The sequence below is a fragment of the Mytilus galloprovincialis genome, chromosome 5, assembly GCF_965363235.1.
Source record: "Mytilus galloprovincialis chromosome 5, xbMytGall1.hap1.1, whole genome shotgun sequence".
In the NCBI taxonomy this organism is placed as follows: domain Eukaryota; kingdom Metazoa; phylum Mollusca; class Bivalvia; order Mytilida; family Mytilidae; genus Mytilus; species Mytilus galloprovincialis.
Window position 1 is genome coordinate 10,973,034 of NC_134842.1, and position 12,930 is coordinate 10,985,963.

The window sequence follows — 12,930 nt, forward strand, 5'->3', positions numbered from 1 at the left end:
TCGAGTACGGTTCAGACTAGGTCGAGTACGGTTCAGACTAGGTCGAGTACGGTTCAGACTCGTATAAAATGGTTAAGTACACATTCAGACTGTTAAGTATGGTTCAGACTACAGTCGAGTACTATCAAGTAAATCTCAGACGAATTCAGACTGGTCGAGTAAAAATCAGTACAGTCGAGTACAGATATAGGCTATTTCAGACTTTTAATGGTTTGTAGTGATAGTAAGTAACGCAATTCATCAATTTATGTGCATGTGACAACGACGAATGGAAATGTACAACGTAAACAACATGACAAATCATGATTATAAAATGTAAAACTTAACCAGTAAAAATAATTCATACCGTTTTATTCTGTATCTATAAATTCATATTATAATGGGAAAAAACTAGAAAACATTAGATCCAATCTTGGATTCATCGTTTCTTAATTGATTGCATGCATTTACCATTCGACGGACAACTAAATTGTGTTAGAATTATTTTTAATTAAAATAATATTCCAACGTGTTTTAGTTATTTAAATGACAGTGTGAACATTTGTTAGAAATATATTTCTTTGAGAACCAATGTTTATTGATATAACTTTGCATTGATAACCTTGTAAAAGGAAATTATTTCGATTTGTTTTCCTGAATGATAAAATTATGTCAGACAAACCTTGGTATTGGTATTTGAACATGTTTTACTATTTCACCTTTTCCTATTTACAGGGATCTTTTAATTTTTAGTTTCTATATATTCAATTATCTGAAAGAATTTTATATCTCATTTATTTCTTCATCTCAGAAAAGGATGATATAACAGTTTACATCTATGAATCTATTCATCAAAGCAGATCATTTCCAGTAAAAAAAAAATTGTACATGATACAATTTTAAAATATACAGCTATGCACACGTCTTTCAAACCTTAATGCACAGTATGGATTCAAGTAATCATCGTCTATATGTTGTAAAGAACAGTACGAATTAGGAAGTTGTTCTTCAAACATTTCGATATTTGACAATAATTGTCCATTGTTATTATATCCGTCCTCTCTATTTGTGGTTTGCTGAAATCTATTCTGTGGATTGTCATTTTCTATCATATGAGAACTCCTTATATTATCCAATTGATCATCACGTATTTCACTGTAATGATAACTTTCATTGTAAGGTCCTTGGACACTATCTGTTTCGTTAACGTTATTTTGACTGCTTCGATTGCGTCTTTGCTTCAAGTACCTTTTAAGAGTCAGATATGTTAGAGCCAGCAACAGTACACAAATTAATGAAACAGCGAGAGTAACCACCAGAAATAAGAAATTCCTGTAACAATATAACATAGGTTTGTTTCAAATGGGAAGTAATAGGGCGAGTAAAACAAATGTTTGTATTTCCGTTAGGATAAATGAGTTGTTATCATAAAAGACCATTTCATTTCAGCTTTTAGATGAATTTCCTTTCTTAAAAAACGGATTGAATCAGATCAACTACAACAGGTTATAACCATGCTAGTTTCACTTGAGATAGAAATAACGGGTTACAATATTTCAGGTAGCTATTTATATATATACTAAAAAGATATAAACAGATGTTGTATTAGTGTCAATGAGACAAACCTCCATCCAAGTCACAATTTGCAAAAGTAAACCAATATTGGTCACAGCATGGTCTTTTGAGTATACTTAAAATGGATGCAAATTAAAGTTCAAACAGGTATGCAGTCACTAGAACAAACTAAGACACAAACCCATCACACAATTTGAACAATAATCAGACGAAGATATTGAAATATAAGTCACCAACAGTATCTTCCGTGAACTATCAAATATCTAACTGCTTTCATCATTTTAAGATCGGTTTCGTTTGGAAATTAAGATTTTTATATAAAAAAGTGAACTTTATACAAATAAAGGCAACATTAGTATACCAGTGTTCAAAGTTATAAATCGAGTGTAAATCGAGAGGAAGCAAACCCGCTTTACAAATTAAAATTAAAAGAAACACATCAACTATAGAAGGAAAACAAAGACACAACCGGAACTATGAAGTGTAAAAAAACAAACGCTAACATACTTAGAAACGAATTATTTTTCTAAGAAATGCTACAATCTTGACTTGATATTTCTTTACTTATTGGGCATGTTAAAAAGAGAAAGGTTTGAAGGCTGTTAGTTACACAATGAGTCAAACAATCTCCCAAATCTGTTGATTGATAGATTTATTGATTTATCAAGTGCAAATTAGCTAATAAGAAATTTTAAATCATACTTTTGTGCAATTTGTAATTAAGATCGAACTTCAAAATCATAATTATGATACCTGTTAATAGAATTTGCTGTAGTGTTGTTTGGGCATGTTATTTTTCTAATGTTAATGCATGAAGTGTTGTCTTTACATTCACATGTGCCGGATATCTTGTTGCATAATGCTTCATTGTTGCATATACAAGTTTTTGAGCAATTATAATCCAAATTGTAGTCATAATACCCAAGGTGGCATTCTGCAATTTCAAAAATAATAATTAAGGAAAACAAAAAGCAAAGAAAAGGAAACATTTAATTGAATGAAATGTAAACACTACAAACAATGTTATTGTATTATAATGATTATTTATTTGTTTTCGCTTTTGATCGATAAAAATATATAAACTTCTACATTGTTCTTTCATTTTTCCAAAAAAGGAACGATTATCATCCAAGAAAAATAAATAGCAGAAAACACAGCTTTGACAAGGAAAGGGTTTTGCACTATCTAACATTTTTACTTGGTTAAATTTTTTTAAACCTCAAAACTTTTGTAATACTTCATTCAGGTGCTTACTTTCTGAAGTTTTTTTTTTTTTGTTAGAGGTCAGATATGTTGCATAGAACACATTTTTTTGAAAGATTATCAAGGCAATTCGATATCTTTGAAATGAAATGTTGATGTCGTGAAGGGTTTATCAGCAACATAAACAAGTCACATGGTACATGTATAAATAAAATAAAATTAGAACACACTTCCTCTTCCTTCTCATTAAATTGCCTAAGAATGACCGAAATTCGTAAGATTGTTTTCGGAACATTCAATACAATGTATCACAGTTTTGTATACATGTTATGTTTAAGCTTTGAAGGGTTTTACCACGCCTAAACAGTCGTATTAATGATAAACAAACTACACCAAAGTATGAAACAGTAAACAAGGACATTCATGTGACAGATATACAGTTTTCTTATCTTGTAAATTCTTCAAAATCAAATAGTAGAAGACACTACCCCTTTTACCAAACCAAGGTTGTGACAAAAGTAATTCTGTGTATTTAATGTAATATATAATATAAAAGTACTCAACATAAATGTATAGCATTATTAGTTATCAAAGTTTAAAATTAGATACGTCAGACCCGCGTTTCGTCTACAAAGAACTCATCGTTGACGCTCAAATCAAAATAGTTAGAAAGCCTAACAATCATAAAATTGAAATGCATTCAGGACCCTAAATTTCAAAATAAAAATGTCAAATACTTCTAAGGTACTCTATGCCTGGGATAAGAAATTCCTTAGTATATGTATTTCGAATAATTCATACTTTTTTAATCAGTAAACGAAAATTTAAAGAAACTATATAAAATGAACAAATGTATTGGTTGCAGACTTGCTAGCAATAAAACACTACTAACTTGATCAACAATCTTCTGCCTGGAAAAGTATTCAAAGTTATTTGAAATCCAATACTTTTAATATTAACAATATTTTTTTTCGATTTAAGACATCAGCAATTGATAATAGTTATCAAAGGTACCAGGATTATAATTTAGTACGCCAGACGCGCGTTTCGTCTACATCAGACTCATCAGTGACGCTCTTGTCAAAATATTTATAAAGCCAAACAAGAACAAAGTTGAAGAGCATTGACGATCCAAAATTCCAAAAAGTGGTGCCAAATACGGCTAAGGTAATCTATGCCTGGGATAAGAAAATCCTTAGTTTTTCGTAAAATTCAAAGTTTTGTAAACAGGAAATTTAAACGTTTTGAAACAAATTCAGTGTATTATTCATTCGTTGAATTTATAAAAATGAGAAAATGTAATATGAGTGCTGTTGAGGCAAATATTAACCGGATACAAAGCAACACAGTTTAATTTTTGACGTCATTATACGTATGTAGACATTAATAACGATTCGGTTCTAGTGTGCTGATGTCTTCAATTTCACAATAAACATCTTCTTCCATTGGAGATGGAAACACTGAAAATTCTGAAATCTATAATAAACGATCCAGTATGAGCGTCTTGTGTCTGGACTGACGATCGCCTCTGTTTTGCTAATTGACGTTTCAACTTTGGTTTTGAAGTGTCCTTCTTTGGTTTTTGTACTCGACGACATACGGTTTCTTTTACTTTCACGATCATTGTTACAACACAGACCATACCAATAAGAGCAGCAGCCATCATTATGTAAACCATAACTGTACTCGATTTATCAGTGTCTGTTTTCTGAATTCAGGTCTTCTTTTTTCATCTGATACTAATTATATTCAGCTTCCAAAGAGCAATATGATTACAAAAGAGATGTCTGCTAGACAAACCGTTTCACTTGCATGTGATTGTTTATCAGCGTTAGAGTAAATAAATATGACAATCCCCTTTAAATTTACCCCTAATGAAAAATCATTATTTAACGTACACTCTTGTCTAATGATAAAAACTACCTCGCATTTAAAATGGCTCTAGCTTCAACTTTTCTTACGATAGATGTATTGAAGCGATCATTATATCAATAGTATCTCGTAAATATTTAGATTTTTTTTGTGTTGTGAAATTGTGATGTGCAGGTGTCTATACTTTTTTTTTACATATTTGGACCTTTTATGTAAGTGTTTTAATGAAAATGGTGTCTTATCCTGATTATGCATAAGCTGTAATTATCTATTGGACTGATTATCAAGTGAGTTATTATACTGCTTATTAGTATTTAACCATTCTGGTTTATGTTCTTGTTGTTAATCATCAGAAAGAAGTCCTTACTTTTACAAGGTACATTTCATTTCTAACTGGATTTCCTGACATTGTCAAAAGATATCTTTTTTAGATAGTGACAAATGGAGCAATCGGAATGAAAACCGTAAGTTACAAACATAAAACTAACAACTTCAATCACTGATAGATTCAATCAGTGTTTTTTTTTCTATGGTCGGGTTGTTGTCTCTTTGGCACATTCCCCATTTCCATTCTCAATTTTATTATCAATCAGGCCTTATACAGAACAAAGGTCAAAATATGTAAAACAACACTTTAAAACGTGTCCTGCTTGATTCAAGACGGCGAGGTCGTAAGTATGGATGTTACGCTGTTTGAGTTTGCAGATTTTATATTGTGTTCCTCTATTATAATATTGTGATATAGACACCACATATACTGAATGTCCTAAGGCACCTGAGTGCATCGTAAATATTTCATTGGTTGATGTTCCTGTGCACCTAGGTACATCCCCAGTTTACCTTGCTAATTTTGGTTTATAAACAATACTTGTAAACTACTCACTACCATAAACACTTTGCCTGTTACCACTCATATTTCCCTCCTTAGTAAAATTTACATTTTCTAATATTTCAAGTAAAACCTCTAGAAACATTCCCAAAGTTTTAATTTGAAGACACTTGGAAGGCATAATAATATCAATATACCTTTAGGTGAATTGCAATTTCCCGTTACAGTGTCACACGTATCACCATCTGGGCAGTTACAAATTCCACTGCAATTGATTCCAAATGTTCCCATGGGACATTCTGCAAGATATATTGACGTATATCGTCGTATTAAATTGATAAATGTTGACCAGTACGTCAATAAACATGTATTTCAATGAATAAATAATTTCATAAAATGGAAGCAGAGCAAATGATTATTTACCCTTTGTGCAGTGATTCCCATACCATCCAGCAGTACATAAGCAGTCTCCAGTTACAGGATCACACTCAGCATCGTGTGCGCAGAAACATTCCTCTTTACAGTTTAGACCGTATGTTCCGGATGGACACGCTTCAACAGGAACAAAATATCGTGATAATGAATGCAATAAAAATATACAACTATAACAAAACAGTCTGCTAAAATATACCTTATAAAACATTTATTCACTTCAGATGAGCAGAGAGTACAAGACGTATGACAATTAAAAATTACGCAATACCAATATGAACATGTATGTATATGTCTATTGCACATTGTAGTAGACATATTGAGCTTGAATGCCAAAATACATATGATTAGTAGACAATGCAGACATGCATAAAAATGAACGAAAGATACCAAAGGGACAGTCAAACTCATAAATCTAAAACAAACTGACAACGCCATGGCTAAAAATGAAAAAAAACAAACAAACAACAGCACTCACGACACAACATAGAAAACTAAAGAATAAACAACACGAACCCCACCAAAAAACTAGGGGTGATCTCAGGTGCTCCGGAAGGGTAAGCAGATCCTGCTCCACATGCGGCACCCGTCCTGTTGCTAATGTGATAACAAATCCGGTAAATAGTCTAATTCGGTAGGCCACATTCAGGAAAGGGAAGGGGATTGTAGTTACGACGTAAGTAACATATCCAATATCATTTGTGATACGGTTATTTCATAACGGTCAACCAACTCGTGATGGCGTCCGTAAAATTTACGAAGGGATGATTTCAACTTCACCATTTGGAACTCTTGGTTTAATAGCTTTCTTGTGAGCAGCAACCCTCTATCAAGAAAATCATGATAGGAAATGCAAGCACGAGAATATCGTATCAATTGGGAGATATATACCCCGTATGCAGGTGCTGCTGGAATTTTGCTACTTAGAAATGGAAAGTTCACAATTGGAAAGCTGAAATCGTCTCTTTTGTCGTAAAGTTTTGTTTTCAACCGACCCTCATTGTCAATTTCTAGATGTAAGTCAAGATATGAGGCCGACTTAACTGTATCTGTAGTATCCTTTATCTCTAGCTCGATTGGATAGATGCGTTCCACATAGTCACCAAATTTTGAATTATTTAGTGAAAGAACATCATCTATATAGCGAAAAATAGAGTTAAAGGATAGTTGTACGACACATCTTGTACGAGATTTTTGATGTGGTGATAATGTATAATAATTTCTGATAAATGAACTTAATAAAACCAGGTTTGATCCACAGTTTTCTACATATGAAAATGACTGTAGCAAGTCAGGAATATGACAGTTGTTATCCAATTGTGTCATGTGTTTTAACTTTCAATTTTGCCTATTGCTTAGGGACTTTCCATTTTGGATTTTGCTCGGAGTTCATTTCTTTTGTTTCTATTTTTTATCAAGGTATACGTAGCATTAGTGTGTTTAATATAAAACGACTGCTTGATGGTTGCATACATATCTAAGTACGGCAAATGAACTTTACGTAGCTTATACTTATTGCTATGAAAGAATATCTCAACCTTGGATTAAAATTATAAACATACCATCTGAGCATTTAGATCCAGTAAACCCTGTAGCACAAATACAGCCATGAATTGGGTCACATTTCTTATTATCTATACAGTTACACATCTGTTTGCACTGAACCCCATGATGATTAAAATTGCATGGCTGCAAGCAATTCCTACCAAATGTTCCTGCTGGACATGCTGAAAAGTGGATCATCAAAAGTATAGCCATGTCAAATTTCAAATATAAAAAGGAGATCCTTAATAATAACAAGTACAAACACACACAAAACAATGAAAAACAAATACATTAATTGAATATTTTTAGAAACATAAACATGCAAATTACACTATTTAAATTGTGACTAATGAAATATTGTTCCATTTTCAAATCGAGGTTGATGATTATCAACAGGAGTTGTAACAGGAAATTATTTTACTTTAATACAATGTTTCCGTCCGTCTAGAATCAACTGTTAGATTTTTTTATTTTGTTCTTTAAATAATACTGTATCTAAAGTTTGATCAGCTCAACATAAAAGATAAAAAAAAAAAAATTGAACGAGCAATAGAAGAATAAACATCACGATTTACTATCATGATTATTTTATAAAACAAATATACCTTGACATTTTCCATTCTGGTAAGAGAAATCAGGACAACAGTCAAATACGAGCTTTACTTGGTTTCCAGTAGAGCTGCTTATATAAATACAAACATAGCTTTATGAGAAAATAGTTACAAAACTTATTTAACTCTATAACTGACATCTGACTGTCGATATAATTAACTAACTGCATTCATATCGACAACTAAACTTTCTGTTGGTAAAGTCTGTAAACTGCTAGTTGATAAGTAACCAGTTGTGTACAAGAAAATAAACCCGTATTCAAAAGATCTAGGGTAATGAGTTCAAATTAAGAAATAATTCATGGAAGCCATAGATTTTTGGAAATTTACACATGGCCTGGGCCGTGATATTCGAATTTTATCCTGCACGTCAGCGAGGGATAAAATAAACGAATAACACGGCCAAGGCCTTGTGTAAATTTACAACAATCTATGGCTTCCATGAATTATTTCGATTCTAATAAGACAAATACTGTCATTAAAATACTGAAGCAAGGGTTGGTTTAGTATGTGTGTGGCTGATCTTTTTTACTTCCTGTTAGACAAAGCTCAAATATCTTAATAAATCCGTAGCTTGCATGTGTTATTTCGTGAATAACTGTTAGAAAAAAAACCTGTTTAATTCTTCTAATTCTCAAACCCAACATTTGCCATTTTTAATTTACATGATTTTCTCGTAAGCTTCCGTCAAATCCAAAGTTGACATTTCGTAACTAAGGAACCGCCATGTTGACTTGCTGAAATTAGTAAATATACAAATAATGCAATAGAATGAAAAATAAAACAAAACCTACCTACCTCAAAAATCAGTTTTAATATATAAAAGCATACGAATTTCGATGGTTCACGTAACAAAAAATTTTCAACTTTAGCAGTTTCATTTGTATGACGTCATGTTTTGAAATGACTTTAATGCGCCATAAATGTTAATAGACTTTCGCGAAATTTTATTTTATTTTTATTTTGTTGATTTCTCCAAGCTCTTGTGTATTACTTCTTTTTTTTATTATGCATCCGAATAAGAATAACAGTTATCTTGTCTTTTTTTAATTGCACATTTCAAATCAATAAAATCGGCAAAGGGTTTGAAAATAAGTTCCAATACATATAGATTTACGTGGGAAGTATATTGTAACAGCCATTATTATGCATATCTCTGAGTCTGCACTAAGTATAGATATAGCGAAAGAAGCACGTCATATTAGAATTGTATTTATTTCATAGGCATACATGTAAAATATTTTGCCCTTCTAACTACTGGCTGGTTCTTCTATACAATAGAGTGTAGGATATATTTTTTTAAATTTTGGTTTAAACAGAAAATAACAGACAGCGCTAGTAACAAGGTATAATTAATTTCAAGTTTCTCATTAATGAACAATTCCGCGCCAAGAATATACCAATGTTATGCATATGAAGAGTTGTATGCCGAAATTGTGATGTATATACGTTTACTTAAATATTAAACACCTCTTTTGAATATATATGGTAAGATTTGATGCCTAGTTTATTTATCATTTTCATGTTTTTATTCAGTTTTACATTTACTGATGTTTTTTCGTCGTAATTTGTTTTTACAATAACTTTGTCAGTCTTTCTTATATTGAATCGCTGTCATACACCTGAGAGGTTTTTCTAGCTTTAAATCCAGCTCTGTACCAAGTCAGGAAAATGACAATTGTTATCCATTCGTTTGATGTGTTTTGTTTTTGGATTATGCCATTTGATTATGGACTTTTTTTTAATTTTCCTCGGAGTTCAGTATATTTTTACGATTTTACGTTTTTAAACATTTACTTCCCAAACTCCCTTTGATAAATTCTGCCTCATTTGTAGTATCTGTAATTTGTGAGTATTATTCAACGCGTTTTTCATACAATGTGTACAAGTTAGTTTTCAATATCTAGTGAAATCAATCGATTATACTGATTTGTTGGGGTATCTAAATGAGGTACACAATGCAGAAAGTCTGTGTATTTGAGAATATGCATTCAAGCGGCTGATCCACTTTTTTGAGATTTGTTGAGTGTCTGTTATGATTAAGTGTATTACAAAAACGCACATTGTACATGATTATTACTTATTTCCAATTAAATACTTATTAAAAAAAAACAAAAACAACTGAATATGAAACGAAACACTTAACTAACAGATACGAAAAACAAACTCAATTTGATATAATAAATTATTACTAAATAAGCTTCATTGAAGGGAGTGTAGGATGACAGTCCTTGAATGTACTGTCCGACAAGAGAATACTGGATTTCTTTCTGACACTATCTAAATTTTGTATGTATTTATTTTCTTATTGACGTTCATTATTAGCACATGTATCAAACTACCGAAACAACATGTACACCTCTAGAGAACGTTGACATTAAGCAGGATCTGTGAATGTTGAACCTTTTTTATTTAGATTTAATAAGTATGCTAGTACTTGCACACCTCAATCGTTTAATCACTATATTACCTGCAAACTTTTTTTCTTAAATTGTCTTACAATAAAATGATAGTTTAATAGTTTTGTACCAGTTTCTATTTTTTTTTTGGAAACATTTTGTGTAAAAATATATCCTGATGAAGATTATTCAAGACAAACGTTCATTTGCACTAAATCCAGTATATTTATAGGTTTCCTTAACAAAATCAGCCATGCATTAATTTATTTGGAGCAGAGGCGATATATTTGGTATTGATTGAAAATGTATTTAAATAGTACCCAATTATATTCTTTATATAGTACCTACTTTACTAATCTTGGACACACATTTGGATCTGTTCTCGTCATTGTTGTACACCTAATCGTCTCAACAAAGACATAAGCAATAAGCCCTATGCACTTAGCAATAGATCTGGAACGTTTCTTCATTGTTGTCGTTTGATTATCCTAATATTAATTCAATAGAAACACTCAACTATTAGTACGGCTCAATGACGATATATGTGACAATTTACTTCAACTATTTTTTCCTGGTTGTATTTTTGCATTTTTAAAAAAATACGCACAATCCTGTTTGTTTCCGTTTTATTTTATGAAATCATGTCGTTTTTTTATTCTGTCTTTTTCAAACTAAATAAAATATGTTAACAGATCAATGGAATTGGTGTATTTATCTACGTTTTGACCATTCTGTCATCTAAGCAAAATTAATGTTCACGTTTTTCTATTTCTTTTTTTGGATTAAATGTCCATCTTATACATGTACTTATTGAATCACAGATTTAAAAATAATATTCTAGTGAGATTGCAGTCGAGGTGTCTCGGTACATTTTTATCATATTCGAAGCAAAATGTGAATAAAGTTAGAAATGCAAAACCTTGTCACTGAACATCTTAAACCTACATCATTGTTCATCGGTTTTGAATAATGAGTTAATCTCAACATTCAATAAGTTAAAAAAAATTTAAAACAGTTAAATGGTTGATAAATGCAGGATATATTCCAAATATTTGAAATTAACATATCATAATTAGTTGTAGAGGTAGCAGTGACAGCAGTGAGAGGGGTAGAAGTAGAACTTATTGTTGCAGAAACGCCGAATCAGCAAGATTTCAATCATGAAATAGTTTAGCCAGGATACATAAATTATAACATGCATTGTATTGTAACCCCGTCACATTTTTTATAAATTATGTGATTATCCCAAGTCAGGAGCCTGTAGGTGGGGGTTATCGTTTGTTTATGAGTTACATATTTGTCTTCCTTGTTTTTTTTTGCACATATGCTGACTTTTGAGTTGTTAAATACTGTGTCATTCATTCTTTTGTGTAGAGTTTTCTCCTTGGCAGTCATATTACATCTTCTTTTTTTATACTGTACTCCGGTACTAGACTTGAAATTACAATATTTGCCTTAAGTATATGTCAAAAGTACATGTTGACACCATTTAGTATTACTGGTTATATAATTAGTACTCTATACCATCACCATATAATATGATGATCTGTGTGTGATATAGTATAAAAGGACGTTAACATTATACATTACCTATTTCCTTTTATGTAATATAAAATGATCAAAGTCCATGATGTTTAAGTGAACTGATGTTGTTTTTTTATGACCTATGTGTGACTAATTTAATAGTGTGCACAATTGTTATTTCTGTCATTTATGGTATATAAATCTAGTTGAAACAATAAGCCATTAACATGATAATGGAGAAATGTCGTTCATAGCAACATTAGATAATTTTTTACAAAAGTCCAAATACATCATTGATATTACATACGCTGTATTGCATTATAAGACATCACATAACTGCCGTTTTTGTCGCTATAGTGGAAAAAGAGAAATAAGATTCAGATTGAATGATAATTGGACAAGTTCTATGTGTACATATATAACAAACTGACACTAAACACTGAGTTTACTGATACTGCAATAATACAAAACAAACTGCATTTAAACGTACACTAGAAGTAAAATCATATTAATCAAAAAGACGTTTCTATTTTAATAATTGATTTTATTTTTTTTTTGGTCTCCATGCATTCATTCAAACCTTTGTATGTAGAATATTCAATGTATATTGAATTTACAAAGATATAACCATGCTTAAAAGTGTTTGCGAAAGGAGTTTGTAATCTGTAAAATCTAAGCTATATCCAATTTAGTTTGAGATATGAGTCAGTCTGAATAATCCAAAATACTTTTCTTTAGTATCATATATTTTTCAAATGATTGACATTTAATGGAACAGTTTTACCCTTTGCATAGCCTAACATTTCGGTTGACTGATAACTTGCTTTCTTGATGAATATAGATGAAATCTATATAGTATAATGTTTACTACCAGATGTAAAGCAAGCAAAATAATTAACAATAAAATATAAAAAAAGACTTTGTGATGGTTTTTTTGTTCATTGATATACATTGAAGGCTT

General features: G+C 31.1%; 1 protein-coding gene across 1 annotated transcript; it reads right to left on the bottom strand.

The window, feature by feature from the left end:
• Positions 1 to 2,273: 2,273 nt before the first annotated feature.
• Positions 2,274 to 10,966, bottom strand: LOC143076995 (uncharacterized). Its single transcript, XM_076252886.1, has 6 exons — positions 10,794 to 10,966; positions 8,041 to 8,114; positions 7,453 to 7,617; positions 5,882 to 6,010; positions 5,656 to 5,757; positions 2,274 to 2,488 (listed from the first exon to the last, which is right to left on the bottom strand). The coding sequence occupies exons 1-6, from the start codon at positions 10,913 to 10,915 to the stop codon at positions 2,274 to 2,276; spliced, it is 807 nt and encodes a 268-aa protein (XP_076109001.1). The 5' UTR covers positions 10,916 to 10,966.
• Positions 10,967 to 12,930: the final 1,964 nt, after the last annotated feature.

What these genes read in the sequence shown, in the direction of transcription:
- LOC143076995 (XM_076252886.1), bottom strand. Translation starts at nt 10,915, where the DNA reads ATGAAGAAACGTTCCAGATCTATTGCTAAGTGCATAGGGCTTATTGCT. An exon ending in GTGTGTCCAAGATTAGTAAA is followed by an intron (nt 8,115 to 10,793) that starts GTAGGTACTATA and finishes TTATATAAGCAG; the next exon opens with CTCTACTGGAAACCAAGTAA. An exon ending in AAATTGCAATTCACCTAAAG is followed by an intron (nt 2,489 to 5,655) that starts GTATATTGATAT and finishes TTGAAATTGCAG; the next exon opens with AATGCCACCTTGGGTATTAT.